At 42.2% G+C, this 26,422-nt stretch overlaps 2 protein-coding genes across 2 annotated transcripts; both read right to left on the bottom strand.

The window, feature by feature from the left end:
• Positions 1-120: 120 nt before the first annotated feature.
• Positions 121-13,757, bottom strand: LOC117563196 (NACHT, LRR and PYD domains-containing protein 14-like; the record flags this gene model as incomplete). The annotated part of the gene is made up of 6 exons (XM_034241381.1): positions 121-158; positions 1,189-1,229; positions 3,277-3,453; positions 5,208-5,381; positions 12,903-13,076; positions 13,633-13,757. Coding segments are annotated over 6 exons (729 nt in total), but the record flags the coding sequence as incomplete, so codon positions are not given.
• A 707-nt stretch (positions 13,758-14,464) lies between these two features.
• On the bottom strand, positions 14,465-26,374 carry LOC117563195 (NACHT, LRR and PYD domains-containing protein 12-like). The gene is made up of 6 exons (XM_034241380.1): positions 26,184-26,374; positions 19,533-19,706; positions 18,585-18,758; positions 17,858-18,031; positions 16,718-16,894; positions 14,465-14,489 (listed from the first exon to the last, which is right to left on the bottom strand). Exons 1-6 carry the CDS (start codon positions 26,372-26,374, stop codon positions 14,465-14,467), a joined length of 915 nt encoding a protein of 304 aa, XP_034097271.1.
• Between the last annotated feature and the right edge of the window lie 48 nt (positions 26,375-26,422).

The following is a 26,422-nucleotide window of genomic DNA, read 5'->3' as shown; positions in this document are numbered from 1 at the left end:
AGAAATGCCTCCATGCTCCTCTTTACGTCTCAAACACACCCTGTAATAAATAAACTGACAACAAATAAAACCTGAGCTTGCAGATTGTCCTCAACACTGTACAACTGCTCTTCTCACCTCTCAGTCTGTCTTCACATCCTGTTCCACATCGGAGTCACCTGAGAGGAGAAGGTGAGAGAGCAGGAATAACTAGTTTATCCCACTCCGAGGTCATTTTGAGTGAGTGATTGGCACCGAAGCAAACATTGCGTCTGATACAATAGATAAGCAGATACCAATAATGATACTGTTACTATCTCTGAATTTGGTTAAGATAGTGTGTTATTAAATGAAAATATAAAGCTGTGAGCAGTGTTAAACGGACCCTTCCACTAGAGGGAGGTCACCAGTGGCCGTGTCCACGTCCATTTGAGTCAAACGATATCTCTCAAGATTTTACGACAAATAGTTAAAGGGTTATGATAAGTGGCGTGGGGAAAACCACACCATTGGCCTGTAGATGTATTCAGGGCTGGACCATCAGCTTGCACATGTAATTTGGTTCCAATTAGAAGTAAAATGCAAACATGGTGAAATGTTTCCCTCACCAGGATTTTAATATAGGTTTGCAGATTTCAAGACACATGCACTAACCACTACACCATAGTATCTGCTGACAATAAGCAACTCTAAAGAGATTCTAATTAATAGTAAGGGCCAGACAAATCTCAATGATGTTACAAAGAAAGTACCTCTGCCTTCAGAAGTTTTGGTCACTTGAGAGCGCTTAATAGGCATATTTAAAAAAGGTAACCCTAACCACATTTTATTTACGTTTTGGGAATTATGGTAAGTCTAAAAAAAGATTTTAGCCACATTACGAGCTGTCCTTCACTCTGTTTTAAGATCAAAGCATTCAACGCAACACACTTATGTTAAAAAAGTGCTTAGTTTATCGCAATTTATATAAAAATGGATGGGCCAATGTTCACAATTCCCGATTTTGGGGAATTTTATGAGGAAAATTAAGAATAAGATGACTAGTTATGCAGGATAAAAGTATATGTGCCGCTTCACGTGTCACACACAATAATAATAATAAAACATAAATTGAATTAAAAATGTTTTTGTTTTACTATGAGGACATGCTCCTTTAAAGATCACAGTTTAATAGCTTGATTAGTAGCTTGATATGGTTTCAATACTCACATTTCTTTTGTATTTTGGCTGTGATCGGCTTGCCTCTGATCCTGTAGGGATGAACACAATCCAACAGTTTTGGATCAGGTTTAAAATAAGTGTTTGTTCTTTGAGTTCATCAGCTTCAGAGTCCTGACAAGAGCCAACTGATCTGATGCTTTACATCACATCATATCTTCTCTGCAAACACTACGACTGACTGACTGCCCACAGTATCATGGTTTTGGATTTATGTTTTCATTTTATTTTGAAATGTTTTCCTCCTTGAAGGTTTCTCATTTCTCTAATATCCCCTCCTCGACTCCTTGAATCCTCGGTCCTCCGGTAGAGACCTGGAAATGAATTTCAGCGCGCCATGTTAAAGGACATCTAATTTCTCTAAATGCACATCGAAGATCGAGCATCGAGGAGGCTCTCTGGAGGAGCTCTTTTGTTTGTAGCCTTTATTTAACCAGGTGAAAGCCCCTTGAGATCAAAAGATCTCTTTTTCAAGGGTGACCTGCAGCACATTGGTTACACATGTAACATAAAAACAACAGAACAACAATAAGGACGACATACAACATAAATGACAGTGTACAGTTTACAAAACTCTATTTTAGTGACAGGTACCATGAGTATCAAACAGCATGCCAGCTCTAACCGAGGATACACTGATGTATCTTCCGCGGATCCTCCATGGATGAATTTCCGGCAACAGTCATGTTTCAAAGAGTCTTGACGCACGGCCGGACGTATCTCAGCCAATGACAGCTCTGCATGCACCCTGGATATTATTTTATTAACTGCTCTCATCGCGATGCGATGTTTCCAGTGCGAACAACTGTGAGGTCCGTGCAGAAAGCAGAGCAGTGTGTATAATATATATCACTCAGTATAACAGAGGTGTGTGTGTGTGTGTGTGTGTGTGTGTGTGTGTGTGTGTGTGTGTGTGTGTGTGTGTGGTGTGTGTGTGTGTGTGTGTGTGTGTGTGTGTGTGTGTGTGTGTGTGTGTGTGTGTGTGTGTGTGTGTGTGTGCACGTGCGCGTGCGTGTGTTCGTAGATGCGGTGGACAGACAGGTCTCAGTTGGTTTGGTGTCCTATGCTTACTTTTAATACGTAATTAAATAATTACGTTATTATGAGAGTGCTCTCATACTTGTTTGAATCTGAAATTGTATATATTTATATATATATATATATATATATATGTGTGTGTGTATGTCCGCATATGTAGCCTGTTATTGTCTCATTATACCGCACTGTGAATGAATTAAAAGTAAATATATAAGTGGTCATGAACACATCTGTCCATCAGACAGAGGGCTGCTGTGCCTCCTGTCATCATTAATGGACGTCTCTTTAAAATGACCGCTCAGAGGAGAGGAGTTCTCATTTCTCTAACCGCCTGCTGCCTCCCCTCCTCTCTCCTCGACTCCTCCGCTCGCATCTCCTGGGGGCGGGACTAAGACATGAGGATAGGAGTCGAGGAGGGGAAATTAGCGAAATTAGAAACCTTTCTTGTGTCTTGTCTTGTCCTACTGCCTGTGTTTGCCTTCCTGTCTTTAGTTTCCCTGATTTGTCTGATTGTGTTCACCTGTTGCCCTTTTGTTTCTGCCTCCCCTTCCCAGCTGTGTCTTGTCTTGTGATTACCTTTCTGTGTATTTAGTTTTTTCTTCCCCTGTGCTCTATGTCTGTTCGTCGTCTCTCCTCGTCCATGCTACCTGTCCGTCCTGTCACGGTTTTTTCTTGTCCTGATCCTTCCTCGTGCTCCCTGGTTTTGGTAATGTTAAGTTGTTCCTTTTTTCATTTGTCATCTGCTTTTTTTTAATAAAGCTCGCCTTCTGTTACCTGACCTTTTTAGTCCTTTTTAGTCCTTTAGAAAAACTACCTTTTCCATTCTTCCGTACAATTCATGTCTGTCTATTACGTACTAAAGTGTAGCTTTGCATTTTGAGCTTGCCTTATATAGTTTATAGAATAATTCAAAGAAGAAAGAAACTGCAGTGGGTAACATCACTGTTTTGTTGTGATTACTCAGTGTGAGAAACACATCCACCTCCCTGGGTTTATTACAATCCTGCTGAACCAGCAGAGACTGAGTGAACCCTTACTGACCTGAGAGTCTCCAGTCTGCAGTCTGGACTCTGCAGAAGATCACTCAGCAGCTTCACTCCTGAATCCTTCAGGTCGATGTTGTTACTCAGATCCAGATCTCTCAGATGGGAGGGGTTGGACTTCAGAGCTGAGATCAGAGCAGCCCAGCTGATCTCTGACAGACTGCAGCACCTCAGTCTGAATAAAGAACACATGATGTAAGTTTAGAAAACAATGTTCCTGTTATAAAAGGTTTAAAGGTCCCATCATATGCTTTTTTGGTTATTACCCGTCCCCTTGTGTGTTATGTAGCTTTTTCTGCATGTAAACGGTCTGTAGAGTCAAAAACCCTCAAAGTACACCTTGTAGCGAGTAACACAGAAAATACGTGTCTATGCTGCCCCAGAACGCCTCGTTGTAGATTTGTCTGTTTCCATTTTTTTCTTCCGGGGCAGGTTGAAATCACTACGTCCAAATTGACCAATCCGCGGAGCTCTCTCCACACACACACACACAGACACACACACACACACACACACACACACACACACACACACACACACACACACACAGAGCTACGCGGAGCTCAGGCCCCACGGTCAGACCCAGCTGTAACAGTGGTGGACTCATCAGAACAGAGTGGGCGAGCTGACCAATCAGAGCACAGTGGGCTCACAGGGAGGGGGGGAGGGGGGGAGGGGGCAGGAGCTCCAACGAGCCGTGTAGGACAGAGAGTGAATACTATACAGAGATGCTGAATGAGAAACCAATGTGAGTTTGGAACATTGAACAATGGAAATCTATTCTAGTAGACCTCAACAATGGAATTATGATCAGTAGAAATGGCCATGACATGGGACCTTTAATAATCTGTTTAGAGCTGGAGAAATAGAGAATGTAAAAGTTAAAAAAAGTGGAAATTCCAAACAAGTTTAAAACTGTAAGACACAAAACATAGGTGTTAGAGCCATTTTTCCTTTTGTTATTATTGTCTGAATGTTAGGCTTAATATTAATATAAATTAGATTATACTGTAAATTATCGGCTATTTTTGTGAGTCACACTATGGTTTCAAATGTATTAATTTAAGGCTCACTTATTATTTGTTTTATGTGCGTCAGTATCACGTGCATGGCTATGCCTATATATGGTAGATTGATAGGACACAGCTGGGGTTGATGAGACGGGGAAACGGAAAAGTATTTTGACCGTGTTCTTTTTGTTACTTTGGAAAATGATAAACTTTTAGTTACTATGAAGCGAAGAAATGTGTCCTCCGATATATGCCGTGTGGATCAATGAATGAAGCTCATCTGATTCAACTACGATCTCCGCTGAATTGTTTGGAAACAAAGAGAGGCGCGTCAGAACCCACAACCCCGATAGAGGTGGCTATTAAATTGTAGACAAGGATCAAGACGCCACCACAATAGGTATAATGCAGTCAAACATATCTTTAGACTATTCAGTCAGTGTAAGCATCAAGTTGCTTCATACATTTTTTGGAAAAGAAGAATACTGAAAATTATTTTAAGGGTTTCAAAGTTTTAATAATCTTTGCTGTCCTGTTTTTTCACGCTTACCCTGTTGCTGCTTTGTACAACTGAATTTCCCCTCGGGGATTAATAAAGGTTCATCTTATCTTATCTTAAATATGTATTAATTTGTTCTTTATATCATTCATTAAAATAAATCATGATAAAGAAGGATGCATTTCAGATGTTATAGGTTCACAGTGAATTATGCAGTGTAGTTTGTTTTGTCATATTTAAATGTAACATCAACATTGCTCTGCCACAGTCAAATAACTAAACCACAGAAGAAGAAAATAGACGTTAGCATTGAGATACTCAGTGAGGATCAGGATAATATCAGCCTGATGTCTGCAGCTCAGAGTCAACACAACTCTCACATATTAATCTCAGCACAGAAGTTAAAGATGGAGAACTGACCTGAGAGTCTTCAGTCTGCAGTCTGGACTCTGCAGAAGATCTCTCAGCAGCTTCACTCCTGAATCCTTCAATTTGTTGTTACTCAGATCCAGATCTCTCAGATGGGAGGGGTTGGACTTCAGAGCTGAGATCAGAGCATCACAGTTGATCTCTGACAGACTGCAATGCTCCAGACTGAATTAAGAACACATGATGTAAGTTTAGAAAACAATGTTCCTGTTATAAAAGGTTTGATAATCTGTTCAGAGCTGGAGAAATAGAGAATATAAAAGTTAAAAAAGTGGAAATTCAAAACAGGTTTAAAACTGTAAAATACAAAACATAGGTATAATGGAGTCAAACATATTGTTAGACTATTCGGTCAGTATAAGCATCAAATAGCTTCATATAAATGTTGCAAAAAACCAAAGTCTAAGCGCAGAGGGGACCGTGCTTTCTCTGCTGCCGCCCCTAAACTGTGGAACGACCTGCCCTTGCTAATCATGCCCCGGCCACACAAGGACGAAAACGGCTAAACGCATAGGATTAACGCAAACGCAAAAAAGCTTCCGTCCACACGCAATAGTCATCCGGATAGTGTCTGTCCACACGAGACAGCTCCGTTTAGCTCCGACCGCTGGAGAAACTGCAGTACATATGCAGGAGCCTGTACGTGGCGCTGTAACTTCCTCCACATTACATTACATTACATTGCATTTAGCTGACACTTTTATCCAAAGCGACTTACAATAAGTACATTCGACCAGGAAGACACGACCTTGAAGAAAACAGAATCATATAAGTACATCAGGTTTCATAGAGCCAAACATTTCAAGTGCTACTCAACTGGCTATAGATAAGCCAGTCCTTTATTAGTTTATAAGTGCTTTGTTAATAATTCTATCGCTCGAAGTGGAGTCGAAAGAGATGAGTTTTCAGTCTGCGCCGGAAAATGTGCAAGCTATCTGCTGTCCTGATGTCAATGGGGAGCTCATTCCACCATTTTGGAGCCAGGATAGCAAACCCACGTGTTTTTGCTGATGGGAACTTGGGTCCCCCTCGCAGCAAGGGTGCAGCGAGTCGTTTGGCTGATGCAGAGCGTAGTGCACGTGCTGGGGTGTACGGTTTAACCATGTCCTGGATGTAGGAAGGGCCAGATCCATTCGCAGCATGGTACGCAAGTACCATTGTCTTGAAGTGGATTCTAGTAGTTACCGGAAGCCAGTGAAGGGAGCGGAGGAGCGGAGTGGTGTGGGAAAATTTAGGAAAGTTGAAGACCAGACGAGCCGCTGCATTCTGGATGAGCTGCAGAGGTCGGATGGCACATGCAGGTAGACCAGCCAGGAGGGAGTTGCAGTAGTCTAGGCGTGAGATGACGAGAGCCTGGACCAGAACCTGCGTCACTTTCTGGGTCAGCTGGGGACGTATCTTCCTGATGTTGTAAAGCGTGTATCTGCAGCAACGGGTTGTAGCAGCGATGTTTGCAGTGAAGGACAGGTTGTTATCTAGGATCACACCCAGATTCCTTGCAGTCTGAGTCGGGGAAACAACACAGGTGCCGATGTTGATAGTCAGGTCAAGAGTGGGACAATCTTTTCCCGGAAGGAAAAGCAGTTGAGTCTTGTCAAGGTTGAGCTTGAGGTGATGAGCAGACATCCACTGAGAGATGTCAGCTAGACAAGCAGAGATGCGTGCGACGACCTGGGTCTCTGAGCGGGGAAAGGACAGAATTAATTGGGTGTCGTCAGCGTAGCAGTGGTATGAAAAACCATGCGGGCTAATGACTGATCCGAGCGAGTTTGTGTACAGGGAGAAGAGGAGGGGACCAAGAACAGAGCCCTGAGGGACCCCTGTAGTTAATTGACAAGGGTCGGACTCAGACCCTCTCCAAGTTACCCTGTAGGTACGGTCTTTGAGGTATGAGGTGAGGAGGGAAAGTGCAGAGCCTGAAACGCCAAGTTTTTTGAGAGTGCGAAGGAGGATCTGATGGTTCACCATGTCGAATGCAGCAGACAGGTCCAACAGTATGATGACAGAGGAGAGGGATGCTGCTTTAGCAGTGTGCAGTTCCTCAGTGACAGCAAGGAGGGCAGTTTCTGTGGAGTGACCTGCCTTGAAACCAGACTGGTGCAGATCCAGAAGGTTGTTCTGATGGAGATAACAGGAGAGTTGTTTAAAGACAGCGCGTTCAAGTGTTTTAGACAGGAACGGGAGGAGAGAGACAAGCCTGTAGTTTATAACATCAGACGGGTTGAGAGTGGGTTTCTTTAGGAGAGGGTTTACTCTTGCCTCCTTGAGACTGTTTGGAAAGTGACCAGAAGTTAGAGAAGTGTTGATGAAATGGGAGAGAAACGGTAGAATATCAGGAGCGATAGTCTGAAGGAGGTTTGAAGGGGGTCCAGAGGACAGGTGGTACGGCGGGCAGAGGTAATGAGGGTAAGAACCTCACTTGGAGAGAGAGGGGAAAAGGAGGTTAGTGTGTGGGTGAAAGGTGGGTCTGGTGACCCAGCGGTGAGTAAAGGTGAGTCAGAAAAAGAAGAGCGAATATCATCAACCTTTTTTTCAAAGTGGATAACAAAGTCGCTTGACAGAAGTGAGGAGGGGGGAGGGGCTTTGGGAGGGTCCAAGAGGGTGGAGAAGATGGAAAATAGTTTTTTGGGATTGGAATAGGAAGATTGGAACTTATCTTGAAAGAAAGTGCTTTTTGCCTGAGAGATCGAAGCAGAGAAAGAGGAGAGGAGAGCCTGATAGGTTAGGAGGTCGTCACGGTGTTTGGATTTCCACCATTTCCGCTCTGCTGCCCTAAGGTTGGTTCTATTAGCACGCAGTGCATCATTTAGCCAGGGAGCAGGAGGGGACTGATGAGCCTGCCGAGATGTGAGAGGACAGAGAGAGTCCAGAGAGGATGAGAGAGTAGAGAGCAGAGTTTCTGCAGCAGAGTTTGGAGGCAGGAGTTGGAACGAGTCAGAGGAAGGGATTGCTGAGAGCACCGATGAGGCAAAGGTAGAGGGGGAGAGGGAACGAAGGTTACGGCGGACAGGTGCAGGATGGGAAGAGATTAGTTTGTTATGTTTGGAAAGGGGTAGAGAGAATGAAATGAAGAAGCGATCGGATGTGTGGAGCGGGTTTACAGAGAGGTTAGAAGTAGCGCAGTTCCTTGAGAATATGAGATCAAGGACATTGCCAGCTTTATGAGTCGGTGGGGATGGAGACAGTGAGAAAGCAAAGGCGGTTAACAGAGATGTTAGTTCGTCTAACTTCCCTGTCTGGAGGTTGAAGTCTCCGAGAAGTACAGCGGGAGGGCCAGTTTCAGGGATGTGTGAGAGGAGATTATCTAATTCCTCCAAGAAGTCCCCCAAGGCACCTGGTGGACGGTAGAGAACAACAATGGTTAACTGTATAGGATGGGTTACTGTGACGGCATGGCATTTAAAGGTGGAAGGAGTGAAGTTAGGTAGCTTGAAGAGGGAAAAGCTCCATTTGGGAGAGAGCAGGAGACCAGTGCCACCTCCTCTGCCAGTGGGTCTGGGTGTATGGGAGAAGGAATATGCTGTGGAGAGAGCTGCTGGGGTGGATGTGTTGGATGGAGTAATCCAGGTCTCAGTGAGAGCAAGGAAATCCAGGGACTGCAGGGAGGCGTAGCCAGAGATGAAGTCAGCCTTAGGAACAGCTGACTGGCAGTTCCACAGGCCACCTGAAACTAGATGTTGGATCTCAGTGGAGCACGTAGGATAGACGAGAGCAGGCCGGTTATAGCGATTAGGAGATACACAGGGCCAGTGATAATTGCGAGAAGACACATGAACAGGAATGGAGAAAATACACATGATTTATGAGGGGCTAGAAAACTAAATAAAATAAAATAAGACACCAGCGGTAATTATGACGACTACCTGATAACTGCATGGTCAGATATCAGACGCCAGGTAGCAGCAGCCCTACCTACCCCCTGCCACTGGTCCACTTCACCATCTCCAACCCGGCGACTTCGTGCTGGTCAAGGACTTCCGGAGAAAGAGCTGGAAATCCAACCGTTGGCAAGGTCCCTACCAGGTGCTCCTCGTCACCCAGACAGCGGTCAAGGTCACAGAGAGAGCCACGTGGGTCCATGTCAGCCACTGCAAGGTCGTAGTCACAGGCCAGGAGAGATGGTAGAAACAGACGACAACAAGTGACCTGTCCTAGTCACCAACGGCAGACGACAACAAGTGACGTGCCAAGTCACCACCAGCACCACACTGCACACACAGGATGTCATGAGCGAGTGCCAGCTAAGCTGTTTCATATGCCTCTGGTTTCTCGTTTGTTATCATTGTGTGGGGCCTCATTGACCTTGTCACAAAGTCATGACCGATTATTGACGAGGTCTAAAAAATCCATAACAACTGTCGACCGAGTTATCTGGCTTTCGTTTGGAGGTGTCATCCAGGGAGGAACCTCAACCCCTCCATGGTCAGGGTCAAGGATTTACATCAGATAGCAACATGGATTTAGGAGTCTACACTGGAACAACAGATGGGCCCCTCGCTCGAGAACATTCCATTGAGGTACCATGTTTTCGGTGTTTTTCACACCAGGTTCATCAAAAGGTCGTCCTGATTACACATACTGAAGAACTTTTCATGATATTGATGCTTGAAGTTTTACGGATGTAATATGTGTTTTTACGATTTTATCTGTTGCTATTTGATAACTTTGCGTTTTGAAAAGAGGGTGTTGAGATCTCCATATGAAGTGAATACTTAAAACGAAAGTTAATTATAAATCATATATGATCAATCATATTCTTGTATAAACCCATAATGAGAATGCTTCTTGATGGTTTTTGAATATGTATGTATGCTTACAATTTTATCTGTTGCTATTTGATAACTTTGCGTTTTGAAAAGAGGGTGTTGAGAGTTTTCATAGTATGTTTAATACTTAAAACGAAAGTTAGTTATAATCAAATATAATCAATTATATTCTTGTATAACCCACAATGAAAATGCTTCATATTTTAGGTGTTTCTATAGTTACAGTATAAACAAAACCAAGTGGTTTGTTAAGTTGAGTGTAAGGCCTATAAGAGTTATGGGTGTCTCTGATAAGAGAGTAGGCCGTTTTCTCCCTCTCCTCTGACAGCAGTTCACAGGGAGGGGGGCTCCTGGCTTAAGGAGAAACACATTAGAGGCCTCAAAAAGGTGATGTCATAAACGAGAATAATATTTTTCAAATCCTACAGGGGTCATGTCCTTTTTACACAAACATGGGAAGGTGTGTCTTATGCCATAAGCTATGGAACATGTCGGGTCATGTCCAGCCCTGTACATTAGAGGCCATGCCCAGTTTTCCACATAATTGGGTGTGGAGGAGGTGTTTGTTTTTTGGGGTTTCGATCCGGTTTTTTGAGCATAAAGAGACTGGTTTTTTTAGAGAGCGCGAGAGAGAGGGGGGTTTCCCCTGGTAGACTCTCTCCCAGTAGGCTTTGTCCTTCAGAGCTGGGTTAATAGCTCTCGGTAAGGTTCTCTCAAACTTGGTAAATATCTCTGAAATGTGTTGGTTGAAATGCTGAGTGAATTTTTTTGAATGCTGAGTGAATTTCTTGGTTGGAATGCTGAGTGGAATGATTTTATGGGAGATGTGGTTGTGAGATGTGGTTGTGATTAGGAACGGCCACCGTGAGGATCTTCCTCCGAAATACCTGCGGGAGATAGGTATGTGTTTGTGGATGTTAGTACCCGCCATCTGTGTCGGATAGGAGTGTGTTTGTAATTAGTAACCGCCACCGTGAGGATCTTCCTCCGAAATACCTGCGGGAGATAGGTGTGTGTTTTTGAATGTTAGTACCCGCCGTCTGTGTCGGAAAAAAGGTATGAAACTGATGTGAATTGATTTGGTGAATGAAAAGTTGAATGCGCTTTTTATTGTCACCGGTCTTTTTATGAGGAAATACCTCTAAATTCTATCGGGAGATTTTAAAATGTCACAACTGAATTGGGCAGTTGAAATTAAACATTTTGGTAATAAATGTAAGACTGTGAATTAAAGTTTCATATTTGAACATGATCACAGCACCATTTTTTTTAGTATGATTATAATGTTGTAAAGAGAGAAGGTAAAAACTCTGTATTAGTTTGGACCTATTTTTCTTCAAATAAACTGATCCCACCTTTTTGGACTGGGATAACTTAAAAGACACTTGTGCTCTCCTCTCCTGCTTAAAAGGTAAGATTGCACCCTGCCACATACACTTAGGTAGGAGCACACTCCATTTACCGATATCAAAATCCTTCGGGATCCCTTAAACAGATTAAAAAAGAGTTGACTGAATTGAAACAGCAGTTAATTGAACCTGGTTCTTCGGGAAGTTAATAGAGGTGAGATCTTGCTGACGTTGGTGGATCTGAGCCAAGCAGTAAACTTACATAGACTCAATAACTTCGGTCAGGTCAATTAGTAGGTCAGAGTAATTTACCGGAATAAATTATCAGGACCTCTCCGACTCTAAACAACAGATACCAGGCATCCCATGGCCTATGCTTATGAACCGATTCGGTCGAATACTAGAGTGGCATACGATCCGGAATCCGCCGAAAGTACCGACGGTTCTGAACTCGCCGAGTGGGATACCACCAGTTCCAGTACCGACTCGGTCTCAGTGGTCAGTTGACATATATTTTGTATTATTTTCCAACACCTCATACATCTTGGCAATACCATCCATTGAACACCTAGTCCAGCAATACTAGCCTTTTTAGGGCTGTTTTCGACAGATGAGCGTGTGTATGCCAGTTTAATTAGTTGAGCTATAGAACACCCCCAATTCTCCATTGTACGTCATAATAATAGCTACCATTTAGTTTGGACGCGATTGCGTTAATTAATAAGGTCACACTGTGTCAGTAAATACATGTGTGAGCTAGTAATCTGGTAGTGCTGCAATATTTACCTCTCTCTCGGTAGCTGAAGCAACTCGTTTGGTGGCTCGAACTTCACGTTTGTTGACACTGTCATTGTCTTGCGCGGCCGACGTGCTGGGACGGTCGGTGTTCCCGACTGCATACGTTGAGAAATCGAATATTGTGGGAACAGATCCTGGCTTCAAATCCGATGTTTTGTATTGAACCAGTCATCCAGACTCATCAAACCTCATTTTGTGGACATAATCGTCATTTTTAAAGTGTTCGCTGCACACACGTGCGTACTGATTCAGCGGCGGATCGGACCGTTTCATGGAAATAACCCATGCTTTGAGCAGCTTCTCATCCGTTAGTGGCAGCCTATGGAAATGTACTTCTTCCTTCTTCGTATAAAATCCATTTGTGCAGCTTGGGGCAATACAATAAACTCCTGACGACGACCGTTTTCTTTTAATGTAAACTACTGGTGCATTGCACGCCATGTTGTTTGTTATTGAGCTTTGGCCCAGGAAGCCGTACCCACTCAGTGACGTCACTGGGAAAGTGCCGGAGCAATGGAAGCGCCCATGGTCATTAGGCACGTATTTCAAAAAATAAATGTGCGTATCTCGATCGTTTACATTGGAAATAGACTAGATAAATACATTTCCTATTGGGAATATTGTCGCATGGAAAGCAGTTTGAAAAGTGTTTCCATTTCCCTTTAAGATACTCAGTGAGGATGAGGATAATATCAGCCTGATGTCTGCAGCTCAGAGTCAACACAACTCTCACATATTAATCTCAGCACAGAAGTAAAAGATGGAGAACTGACCTGAGTTTCTCCAGTCTGCAGTCTGGACTCTCCAGAAGATCTCTCAGCAGCTTCACTCCTGAATCCTTCAGATCATTGTAACTCAGGTCCAGATCTCTCAGATGGGAGGGGTTGGACTTCAGAGCTGAGGCCAGAGCAGCCCAGCTGATCTTTGACAAACTGCAGCACCTCAGTCTGAATAAAGAACACATGATGTAAGTCTAGAAAACAATGTTCCTGTTTAATAATCTGTTCAGAACTGGAGAAATAGAGAATATAAATTTAAAAAAGTGGAAATTCCAAACTGGTTTAAAACTGTAAGATACAAAACATAGGTATAATGGAGTCAAACATATCTTTAGACTATTCAGTCAGTATAAGCATCAAGTTGCTTCATACAAATGTTGGAAAAAGTGAATACTGAATCAAATGTAAAGTGTTTCAGAGTTTTAATATAAATATATATTACTTTGATTAATTTGTTCGTTATATCATTTATTAAAATAAATCATGATAAATAAAGATGAATTTCAGGTTTTTAAAAGGTTCAGAGTGAATTATGCAGAGTTCGTTTTTTCCTTAACATTGCTCTGCCACAGTCAATCCACTAAACCACAGAAGAAGAAAATAGACTTTAGCATTAAGATACTCAGTGAGGATGAGGATAATATCAGCCTGATGTCTGCAGCTCAGAGTCAACACAACTCTCACATATTAATCTCAGCACAGAAGTAAAAGATGGAGAACTGACCTGAGAGTCTCCAGTCTGCAGTCTGGACTCTCCAGAAGATCTCTCAGCCGCTTCACTCCTGAATCCTTCAGGTTGATGTTGAAACTCAGGTCCAGATCTCTCAGATGGGAGGGGTTGGACTTCAGAGCTGAGATCAGAGCAGCCCAGCTGATCTCTGACAGACTGCAGCCACTCAGTCTGAATAAAGAACACATGATGTAAGTTTAGAAAACAATGTTCCTGTTATAAAAGGTTTAAAGGTCCCATCATATGCTTTTTTGGTTATTACCCGTCCCCTTGTGTGTTATGTAGCTTTTTCTGCATGTAAACGGTCTGTAGAGTCAAAAACCCTCAAAGTACACCTTGTAGCGAGTAAAACTCTAACACAGAAAATACGTGTCTATGCTGCCCCAGAACGCCTCTTTGTAGATTTGTCTGTTTCCATTTTTTTCTTCCGGGGCAGGTTGAAATCACTACGTCCAAATGGACCAATCTGCGGAGCTCCGCACACACACACACACACACACACACACACACACACACACACACACACACACACACACACACACACACACACACACACACACACACACACACACACACACACACACACACACACACACACACACACACACACACACCACACACACACACACACACACACACACACACACACACACACACACACACACACACACACACACACACACACTGAGCTATGCGGAGCTCAGGCCCCACGGTCAGACCCAGCTGTAACAGTGGTGGACTCATCAGAACAGAGTGGGCGAGCTGACCAATCAGAGCACAGTGGGCTCACAGGGAGGGGGGGGGGGCAGGAGCTCCAATGAGCCGTTTAGGACAGAGAGTGAATAGAGATGCTGAATGAGAAACCAATGTGAGTTTGGAACATTGAACAATGGAAATCTATTCTAGTAGACCTCAACAATGGAATTATGATCAGTAGAAATGGCCATGACATGGGACCTTTAATAATCTGTTTAGAGCTGGAGAAATAGAGAATGTAAAAGTTAAAAAAAGTGGAAATTCCAAACAAGTTTAAAACTGTAAGATACAAAACATAGGTGTTAGAGCCATTTTTCCTTTTGTTATTATTGTCTGAATGTTAGGCTTAATATTAATATAAATTAGATTATACTGTAAATTATCGGCTATTTTTGTGAGTCACACTATGGTTTCAAATGTATTAATTTAAGGCTCACTTATTATTTGTTTTATGTGCGTCAGTATCACGTGCATGGTTATGCCTATCAGTGACGTGCGGTGAGGTTCATGGCTGGTGAGGCACTGACTCTTTCAGAGTCAGATTTACAAATATTATATTCTGACCTTAATCGAAATATTCTGTTATTTTCAAAAGCTTTTTTGGTCTGATGTTTCGATTCATTTTAAACAGACCGTTCAACAAAAGGATACCCACAATCTAAATATTGGATTGTTCTTTCTTAGTAAGATCCCATTTTCATTACCAATGTGGTCTTACCTTGACTTGAAGATGAAGTCCATGCTATCCTTCTGGACAACAATCTCTATTACTTTTTTGTAAAAGTCCTCCGTATCTTCCTCTAGTTTCAAAAGTCTAATTTGTTGTTTGCGTCTACCGTCTCTGCGTAGAATAACCGTAGCAACAAGGACCTGTGGGCTCATGTGCGCCCCCTTCAGTGCGGCAGAGGTTATGGCTGCCTCCCCTGGTGCTTTTTTCATTGCCGTTGTACGGCGAGCCTAAATATCATATATACGTGAAATAAGTTATTTAGAGACTATGGATGGCGAGGATAAATGTAATAAAGGGATCTACAAACATTACATTGGTGACATACAGTGAGATGGTGCAGGCATGCGCTTAGGGCCCGCTTTCCAGCCAGTTTCTGTGGGGTGACGCATTTTGAGGTGAGGCAGAGCTCATCTGTGCCTCACCTTACCCCACAGTAACTGGCTTGAGCGCGCTCACAAAATAAGTGCCCGCGCTAAATTAGTGCCCGCGCTCCAGCAAGTTACTGCGGACTTACGTGAGGCAGAGCTCGTCCCTGCCTCACTCCTCATCGCTCCCATGTAGTTGTAGCGGAGCTCGGCAAATTTGCTGATTTTGACTATAAAAAGCGATTGGAATCAAACATAAATCACATTTACAACACAGATCAGTGGAGACATTTTATTATTATTACTATTTAGTTTTTCTTTAGTTGTTTTTCCGTTACATTGGAGTATGGCCAGTCTATGAGTATGACAGGTGAGGCTCTGCCTCCCCTGCCTCCCCTGACTGCACGTCGCTGATGCCTATATATGGTAGATTGATAGGACACAGCTGGGGTTGATGAGACGGGGAAACGGAAAAGTCTTTTGACCGTGTTCTTTTTGTTACTTTGGAAAATGATAAACTTTTAGTTACTATGAAGCGAAGAAATGTGTCCTCCGATATATGCCGTGTGGATCAATGAATGAAGCTCATCTGATTCAACTACGATCTCCGCTGAATTGTTTGGAAACAAAGAGAGGCGCGTCAGAACCCACAACCCCGATAGAGGTGGCTATTAAATTGTAGACAAGGATCAAGACGCCACCACAATAGGTATAATGGAGTCAAACATATATTTAGACTATTCAGTCAGTATAAGCATCAAGTTGCTTCATACATTTTTTGGAAAAGGCGAATACTGAAAATAATTTTAAGGGTTTCAAAGTTTTAATAATCTTTGCTGTCCTGTTTTTTCACGCTTACCCTGTTGCTGCTTTGTACAACTGAATTTCCCCTCGGGGATTAATAAAGGTTCATCTTATCTTATCTTAAATATGTATTCATTTGTTCTTTATATCATTCATTAAAATAAATCATGATAAAGAAGGATGCATTTCAGATGTTATAGGTTCACAGTGATTTATGCAGTGTAGTTTGTTTTGTCATATTTAATTGTAACATCAACATTGCTCTGCCACAGTCAAATAACTAAACCACAGAAGAAGAAAATAGTCTTTAGCATTAAGATACTCAGTGAGGATCAGGATAATATCAGCCTGATGTCTGCAGCTCAGAGTCAACACAACTCTCACATATTAATCTCAGCACAGAAGTTAAATATGGAGAACTGACCTGAGAGTCTCCAGTCTGCAGTCTGGACTCTCCAGAAGATCACTCAGCAGCTTCACTCCTGAATCCTTCAGGTTGATGTTGAAACTCAGGTCCAGATCTCTCAGATGGGAGGGGTTGGACTTCAGAGCTGAGATCAGAGCAGCACAGCTGATCTCTGACAGACTGCAGCTCCTCAGTCTGAATAAAGAACACATGATGTAAGTTTAGAAAACAATGTTCCTGTTATAAAAGGTTTAATAATCTGTTCAGAGCTGGAGAAATAGAGAATATAAAAGTTAAAAAAGTGGAAATTCAAAACAGGTTTAAAACTGTAAAATACAAAACATAGGTATAATGGAGTCAAACATATTGTTAGACTATTCGGTCAGTATAAGCATCAAATAGCTTCATACAAATGTTGCAAAAAACCAAGTCTAAGCGCAGAGGGGACCGTGCTTTCTCTGCTGCCGCCCCTAAACTGTGGAACGACCTGCCCTTGCTAATCAGACAGGCTCCCACACTGTCTGCTTTTAAATTCCATCCTAAAACCCACCTTTTCTCCTTAGCATTCAGAAACAAGTAGATTGTTGCTTTTATTTGCTTTCAGTAGTCTATTGTTTTTACTATATGGTTGTTTTTATGTTTTTTTTTAAATTGTTACGTTTATTCTGGTTTGTTTTGTGTTCGTATCTTTTATGTGATTGTATTATTTTTATGTTTTGTGAGCTGAGCTGTGTGATTTTATATTTTATGTATCTCTGTACAGCACTTTGGTCTGGAGGTTTTAAAGTCTTGTATAAATAAAGTTGGATTGGATTGGAAAAGGCGAAAACTGAATCTAATTTTAAGTGTTTCATAGTTTTAATAGAAATATGTATTACTTTTATAAATGTGTTCGTTATATCATATATTAATATAAATCATGAAAAAGAAAGGTGAATTTCAGGTTTTTAAGAGGTTCAGAGTGAATTAGGCATTTAGATTTTTTCTTAACATTGCTCTGCCATAGTCAATGAACTAAACCAGAGAAGAAGAAAATAGTCTTTAGCATTAAGATACTCAGTGAGGATGAGGATAATATCAGCCTGATGTCTGCAGCTCAGAGTCAACACAACTCTCACATATTAATCTCAGCACAGAAGTTAAAGATGGAGAACTGACCCGAGATTCTCCAGTCTGCAGTCTGGACTCTCCAGAAGATCACTCAGCAGCTTCACTACTGAATCCTTCAGTTTGTTGTGACTCAGGTCCAGATCTCTCAGATGGGAGGGGTTGGACTTCAGAGCTGAGATCAGAGCAGCACAGCTGATCTTTGACAAACTGCAGCACCTCAGTCTGAATAAAGAACACATGATGTACGTTTAGAAAACAATGTTCCTGTTTAATAATCTGTTCAGAGCTGGAGAAATAGAGAACGTAAATGTTAAAAAAGTGGAAATTCCAAACTGTAAGATACAAAACATAGGTATAATGGAGTCAAACATATATTTAGACTATTCAGTCAGTATAAGCATCAAGTTGCTTCATAACATTTTGGAAAAGGCGAATACTGAAAATAATTTAAAGGGTTTCAGAGTTTTAATAGAAATATGTATTCATTTGTTCTTTAGATCATTCATTAAAATAAATCATGATAAATAAAGATGCATTTCAGGTGTTGTAGGCTCACAGTGAAGTACACAGTGTAGGATATATTTGTCATATTTAAATGTAACATCAACATTGCTCTGCCACAGTCAATTAACTAAACCACAGTAGAAGAAAATAGACGTTAGCATTAAGATGCTCAGTGAGGATGAGGATAATATCAGCCTGATGTCTGCAGCTCAGAGTCAACACAACTCTCACATATTAATCTCAGCACAGAAGTTAAAGATGGAGAACTGACCTGAGTTTCTCCAGTCTGCAGTCTGGACTCTTCAGAAGATCACAGAGCCGCTTCACTCCTGAATCCTTCAGGTTGTTGTTCCTCAGGTCCAGAACTCTCAGATGGGAGGGGTTGGACTTCAGAGCTGAGATCAGAGCAGCACAGTTGATCTCTGACAACCTGCAGCCAGTCAGTCTGAATAAAGAATACATGATGTAAGTTTAGAAAACAACGTTCCTGCTTTAAATCTTAAAGGTTTAATAATCAGATTTTAGCTGGAGAAGTAGAGAATCTAGAAGTGTATGAAGTGGAAACTCCAAACAGGTTAAAAACTGCAAGATACAAAAAGGCAAAAACTCTGCTCCATCTACTCAAACTCATGATGTGCAGCCAGACAAATACAAACCCACAGAAACAGATTCAACTCAAGATCACAAAGTTAACAAAGATGGCAAATGTGTCTTCATGAATTTTGAAGGAATTTGAAAGAAAACATCCTAAAGGTTTATTTTAGGAATAGTGGAGTCATACAATCCAAGCATCTTCAGTTTAAACTATTCACTCAGTATGAGCATCATTTAACTACATACAAATGTTCAAAAAAGTAAATACTGAATGTATTTCTTAGTGTTTGATAGTTTCATTTGTCGTATGTATTCGTTGTATTAATGTGATTTTTATTTCATTTATCAAATAATACATCTTGATTGAGAATATAAGATGAATTCCAGGTGTTTAGGAGGTTCAGAGTGAATTATGCAGTGTATAAATCGTCTTGTTATATTTACATTTAAAGCTAAACAGTTGTCTGCCACAGTCAATTAACTAAACCACAGAAGAAGAAAATAGACGTTAGCATTAAGATACTCAGTGAGGATCAGGATAATATCAGCCTGATGTCCGCAGCTCAGAGTCAACACAACTCTCACATATGAATCTCAGCACAGAAGTAGAAGATGGAGAACTGACCTGAGAGTCTCCAGTCTGCAGTCTGGACTCTCCAGAAGATCACTCAGCAGCTTCACTACTGAATCCTGCAGTTTGTTGTAACTCAGGTCCAGATCTGTCAGATGGGAGGGGTTGGACTTCAGAGCTGAGATCAGAGCAGCCCAGCTGATCTCTGACAACCTGCAGCGCTCCAGTCTGATTAAAGAACACATGATTAGTTAGTTTAGAAAACAACGTTCCTGCTTAAATGTTTAGAGCTGAAGAAGGTTTTATTGTCAACGATGATGTAGATACAAGATTGATTACATTACATTTAACTTGTTAGACGCTTTTATCCAAAGCGACTTACATACATTCAATACTGTGGACAATCCCCACAGGAGCAATTTGGGGTGAAATGTAGGGGTCGACCGATAATCGGCTTGGCCGATAATCGGGGCCGATATTCCGCATTTGACCGTGTGAGGAAGCGCACACACTCCCTCACTAACATGTTGGTCTTAACTATTTGTTTGTTAAGAAAGATAGTACATGTTTTTTTCTGAGTTGTCTTTATTTCAGTTAAAGTTATAAAAACAGTTTACATAGACAAACTAATACAATGCGTCTAAATTCGTTTGTCAGTCTGTAAAACACACAAGCACCAAGTAATCACCATTTCCTTTGTTCAGACCTGGAGGCCATCTTGTCCCAGTGCTCAAAGGGGGAGTACGCCTCCAAAGTACTCCTTATATGTGCCGTATGAGTAGGCGGTGTCTTGGACGCGATTGGTCAGGAAATGTGTGATTTTACGAGTGTCAATTAGGTTAAAAACTATCCGTTTTAAGCAGACCTTGTTGTTCTTGAAGATATAATATTTATGGCGATGCAATAATGAATTTACTTAAGCCTTTAGGGTTTTATTAAAGGTAGACAACAGTGTTTAATTTTGTATTTAAGCCTTCACTCCGCTTTCAGAACCATGACCTGATTGGCCAGGTTGGAGTGGGAAGGCGGGCAGTCTCCTATAAATGTGGTTGGGAAGAGAGGGGAAGGGGATTCGTTTTTGTGTTTGTTCCTTGCTGGTGAATGCAGCACCAGGCATGCAGTTTGTGTTTCTGTAGAATAATGTGGAAGGCTAAGAATAAAACGCCTGTTTATTTTTTGCAAGAAAGCCCTCTCTCCACGTATCGTTCTTTCACCTGCACCTCACATCGTAACAATTGGTGGCAGTGGTGGAATATTTAAACGCCTGTGAGGAGTCTTAGAGCACAGAGTGACTAAATGAGAGGTGGACGTGGAAGAGGTCGTCAGGCAAGGGCCACAGCCTTGCCAGACATGGAGGAAGAAAAAAGACGAGGGACAATGGAAGAAGAATCTCCACTTGAGGGAGCCGTGGCAGCTGAAAGTGAAGAAGATGAGGAAGAGCTGGTGGTTTGCCCTAAAGTGTTTACAGCCCATACTGGGGGTGAGGAACTCTCTACAGTAAGCTTCATGGAAGAAATTAGAGAGTTTGTGCAAAGGTCTAAGCAGACTGAGGCAATACTTTTTGAACAGATGAAACAATTAAGAAGTGACATGGTTTCAAAGTCAAGGCAGGACTCAGAAGTATACTATGACCCTGTTCAACAATATCCCTATGCAATGCGTGCTGATAATCCAAGGCTACAAGTTGAAACCTCGACACACCTGCTAAAAGCTGAGCCACATGGAAAATTCAATCTACTTCAAATTAGCAGGCCTGCCTCCTTATCCGATTGGCCTGTCCAGCCTTTGCAGAATATTGATCCACCAATCCGGACAGCAAGGCCCTATGTAAGTGAGCCAAGGATTACTAGGTACTAGGCCCGCTATTCCAGTCTAAAGATGTCTAGAGACACACCCCGCATCGTGCTGTATGCTTTCACTCATTCTAGTTCCAAATTGGAAAAGAGCAGCGCAAAATGCTCGTTATGTGGAAACACTATTGAAGAGAAAGCTCTGTAACACATTACTCTAAGGATCGAGTTCAGACATATAGGCTGTCTTGAACACTATCATCAGAGTAACGTGATCTAATAAATAAATAAAGATTTAGCCGATAACACGAAAGCACATGGCTACTTAACATGCAGAATGTCGTCATTGTGCATGCTAAGTGCTTTCTGGGGCTTAATCTTTATTGATAGACTTCTGTGAACCGTTACACCCCTATTAGATATATTAAAGGTAATTTACAATAATAAAAATAATTAAAGCTGCAAGCAGCGTTGAGCGGGTTTTCGACGCTCCGCAGGCTGTTGTCCGCAAGTCAACGTCAGGCAGATGTGTCGAGGACTCGGCCGTTGGCAAACGTGGGAAGTTTCAGGTCGATCGGACAACGTACATGGGAGTTACAGCAGTATCATAAACATTGTGTTTGATGGAGAGTGATCTGTCGCCATGGCAACGGAATTTATGACACCCCATAATATGCTTAGATGTGTTGAGGGCTGCATCGTTATCAAACCTGTGAAGTTTTGGGCAGTTTGGAGCATGTTAACTGGAATTCTGAGAGAACGGTGTTTCACGGCGACCATTTTGTTACCATAGCAACGACATTTGACAATCTCAAAATGGACACATATATGTGTTGAGGGCTTGACGGTTAGCACACATGTACAGTTTGAACAGTTTTTGACCATTTACACAGGACTTATAGCAATATCGTGCTTAACGGCGAGGGGTGTGTTGCCATGGCAACAGCTTTTGGGGAAAACTCACTATTGTCATATTGAGGTGTTGAGGGCCGGACCATTAGCCATCATCTGAAGTCTGGTGGCGTTTGGACGATTTTCCATTGAATTACGACAACACCAGGTTTATTGGCGAGGGACGCATTGCCATGGAAACGGCATATGATGACATCCCATAATTGGCGTAGAGCTGTTGAGGGCCGGACCATTAACTGTCATCTGAAGTCTGGTACAGTTTGGACCATTTTCCATTGAATTAGGACAACATTGTGTTTTATGGCGAGGCCCGCGTTGCCATGGCAACGGCATATGAGGACATCCCTTAATTGACATAGAGCTGTTGAGGGCCGGACCATTAATGATAGTCTGAAGTCTGGTGCTGTTTGGACGATTTTCCATTGAATTACGACAACACCATGTTTCATGGCGAGCGATCTGTCGCCATGGCAACGGCATATGATGACATCCCCTAATTGACATAGAGCTGTTCAGGGCCGGACCATTAGCCATTATCTGAAGTCTGGGGCCGTTTGGACGATATTCCATTGAATTACAACAACATGGAATTATTTGGCAAGGGATGCATTGTTATGGAAAGGGCTCAAGCGGCCTATCAGCCGTAATGATTTCCGAACCTTTTCTGTGCTTTTGCCGGTCCTTTTCCCTGTTTTGGGTGTTTTTCGCAGGTATATTTCAATAGGGTCTTCGCTGACCTCTGGTCTCAGACCCTAATAATAATATTAATATTAGTAATAAGCATATTACAAGAATTGTAGCCAAACTCGACTCTCCCTTGGTGACTCGGACTTGGACTCGAAGAGTGGTGACTTGACTACAACTGCTACATGGCGAATGTGCTCTTGGACGGGAAGATACATGGTGGGATAGTATAGAAAAAATAAACTTAAGGTCCTTAAAAATATGTTATCATGTCCATGCTCATTTACTTAAATTAATTATATCGCTAAATTGGAGCATTTAAATTGGAGGACGACCAACCTGGCACTTTTTTACTTTCGCTAGCTTGGCTACGATCGAATATCTTCTCCATTTCATGCTAGTTAGCAAGTGTTTGTAGAGAAAAAATGGATTCTCATGAGAAAAAGTTGCAAACCAGGTGAACAGAAACACAGCGTGACAAACGAGGGAAATGAGGATTTGGATGCTTCCGCTCATCCCAGTATTAAGGTAATCCTGCATTTATTTTATACAGCGCTTTTCCGAGTTCTCAAAGACGCTTTACATTACAGTATTGTTTGGCTGCATTGCATATTGTATGTTCTGGGTGGGATGACAGATTAATAAGCAGACATGCTTATATGAAACTGAAGTATTAAATAACTTCTGTCATAAAGTCCAGCGAAAACCTTCACACTTGTTGAGATGGACACTTGTTGAGATGGACACTTGTTGAGATGGACACTTGTTGAGATGGAACCTTGTTGAGATGGAACCTTGTTGAGATGGACACTTGTTGAGATGGACACTTGTTGAGATGGACACTTGTTGAGATGGAACCTTGTTGAGATGGAACCTTGTTGAGATGGAACCTTGTTGAGATGGAACCTTGTTGAGATGGAAACTTGTTGAGATGGAACCTTGTTGAGATGGAACCTTGTTGAGATGGAACCTTGTTGAGATGGACACTTGTTGAGATGGAACCTTGTTGAGATGGACACTTGTTGAGATGGACACTTGTTGAGATGGAACCTTGTTGAGATGGACACTTGTTGAGATGGACACTTGTTGAGATGGAACCTTGTTGAGATGGACACTTGTTGAGATGGACACTTGTTGAGATGGAACCTTGTTGAGATGGAACCTTGTTGAGATGGAACCTTGTTGAGATGGACACTTGTTGAGATGGACACTTGTTGAGATGGACACTTGTTGAGATGGAACCTTGTTGAGATGGACACTTGTTGAGATGGACACTTGTTGAGATGGACACTTGTTGAGATGGAACCTTGTTGAGATGGAACCTTGTTGAGATGGACACTTGTTGAGATGGAGGGCGGGACTAAGACACGAGGATAGGAGTCGAGGAGGGGAAATTAGCGAAATTAGAAACCTTTCTTGTGTCTTGTCTTCAAATCAAATCAAATTTTATTTCTATAGCACATTTAAAAACGATTTTCGGTCGAGCCAAAGTGCTGCACATGCAGATAATAAATAACACATTCCTACCGATGTAAACAGAAGACAATAAATTACAACATCAAATATAAAAATCAAACACAGGGAAGTGTCATGAGTCGTGCTCTGCTCTGATTAGAAGGCCAGGGTGAATAAGTAAGTTTTTAGTTTAGATTTAAAAACCCCTAGGGTCTGGGCCGACCTCACATGGAGGGGCAGAGTGTTCCAGAGCCTAGGGCCAGCCGCCGCGAAGGCTCGGTGCCCTCTGGTTTTTAGCCTGGTTTTAGGCACTACCAGTAGCAGCTGGTCAGCAGACCTTAACGCTCTGGCTGGGGTGTAGCGCTGGAGGAGTTCAGCTATATAGGCCGGAGCCAGCCCATTTAGTGCTTTAAAAACAAATAAAAGGATTTTAAAATCAATTCGTAACAGAATTGGAAGCCAGTGTAGTGAGGCCAGAATTGGGGTGATGTGGTCACGCTTTTTGTGGCCGGTGAGGAGACGTGCCGCTGCGTTCTGCACTAGCTGCAGGCGTTTAATTGAGGCCTGGTCCATACCCACGTATAGAGCGTTGCAATAATCGAGTCTTGAGGTCACAAAGGCGTTGATAACCCTCTCTAGGTCTTTAAAAGATAAAAAAGACTTGGTTTTGGCCAATACTCTTAATTTAAAAAGCAGGATTTCACTACGCTGCTGACCTGCTTGTCGAATTTAAAAGTGTTAGTAAAGGTCACTCCAAGATTCATGACAGAGGGGAGGATGTTTGTTTTAAGAGGACCCAGAATGTCAACAGAAGAGGCTGGAGGTTGGGGTCCAAAAAAGATGACCTCAGTCTTGCTCTCGTTAAGGTTAAGAACATTTCTGCTCAGCCAGGACTTCATTTCTGTCAGGCAATCCATCAACTGCTGTAGTGAGTGTTTGTCATTTCCTTTGAGAGGCAGATAAATCTGAACATCGTCAGCGTAGCAGTGGAAGGGAATGTTACGTTTTGTGAGGATTAAACCTAGGGGCAGCATATACAATAAAAATAGGATGGGGCCCAGGATAGAGCCTTGGGGAACCCCACAAGTAAGAGGGGCCTTGACAACAGGATGCTATGGTCCACAGTGTCGAAGGCAGCTGTTAGGTCTAATAGCACCAGGACAGCTGGGCTACCTGAGTCGGCGGCTAGGAGCAGATCGTTAAAAACTCTTAAAAGGGCTGTTTCAGTGCTGTGCATTGGTTTGAAGCCAGACTGAAACTTTTCATGGATTCCTTGTCTTGTCCTACTGCCTGTGTTTGCCTTCCTGTCTTTAGTTTCCCTGATGTGTCTGATTGTCTGATTGTGTTCACCTGTTGCCCTTTTGTTTCTGCCTCCCCTTCCCAGCTGTGTCTTGTCTTGTGATTACCTTTCTGTGTATTTAGTTTTTTCTTCCCCTGTGCTCTATGTCTGTTCGTCGTCTCTCCTCGTCCATGCTACCTGTCCGTCCTGTCACGCTTATTTGTTCCTGAGGTTTTTTCTTGTCCTGATCCTTCCTCGTGCTCCCTGGTTTTGGTAATGTTAAGTTGTTCCTTTTTTCATTTGTCATCTGCTTTTTTTTAATAAAGCTCGCCTTCTGTTACCTGACCTTTTTAGTCCTTTAGAAAAACTACCTTTTCCATTATTCCGTACAATTCATGTCTGTCTATTACTTACTAAAGTGTAGCTTTGCCTTATATAGTTTATAGAATAATTCAAAGAAGAAAGAAACTGCAGTGGGTAACATCACTGTTTGTTTGTGATTACTCAGTGTGAGAAACACATCCACCTCCCTGTGTGTATTACAATACTGCTGAACCAGCAGAGACTGAGTGAACCCTTACTGACCTGAGTTTCTCCAATCTGCAGTCTGGACTCTCCAGAAGATCTCTCAGCAGCTTCACTCCTAAATCCTTCAGATTGTTGTTACGCAGGTCCAGATCTCTCAGATGGGAGGGGTTGGACTTCAGAGCTGAGACCAGAGTATCACAGCTGATCTCTGACAAACTGCAGCACCTCAGTCTGAATAAAGAATACATGATGTACGTTTAGAAAACAATGTTCCTGTTATAAAAGGTTTAATAATC

Source organism: Gymnodraco acuticeps, unplaced genomic scaffold, assembly GCF_902827175.1.
Source record: "Gymnodraco acuticeps unplaced genomic scaffold, fGymAcu1.1, whole genome shotgun sequence".
Taxonomy (NCBI): domain Eukaryota; kingdom Metazoa; phylum Chordata; class Actinopteri; order Perciformes; family Bathydraconidae; genus Gymnodraco; species Gymnodraco acuticeps.
This window is presented reverse-complemented; position numbering and strand designations above follow the sequence as displayed.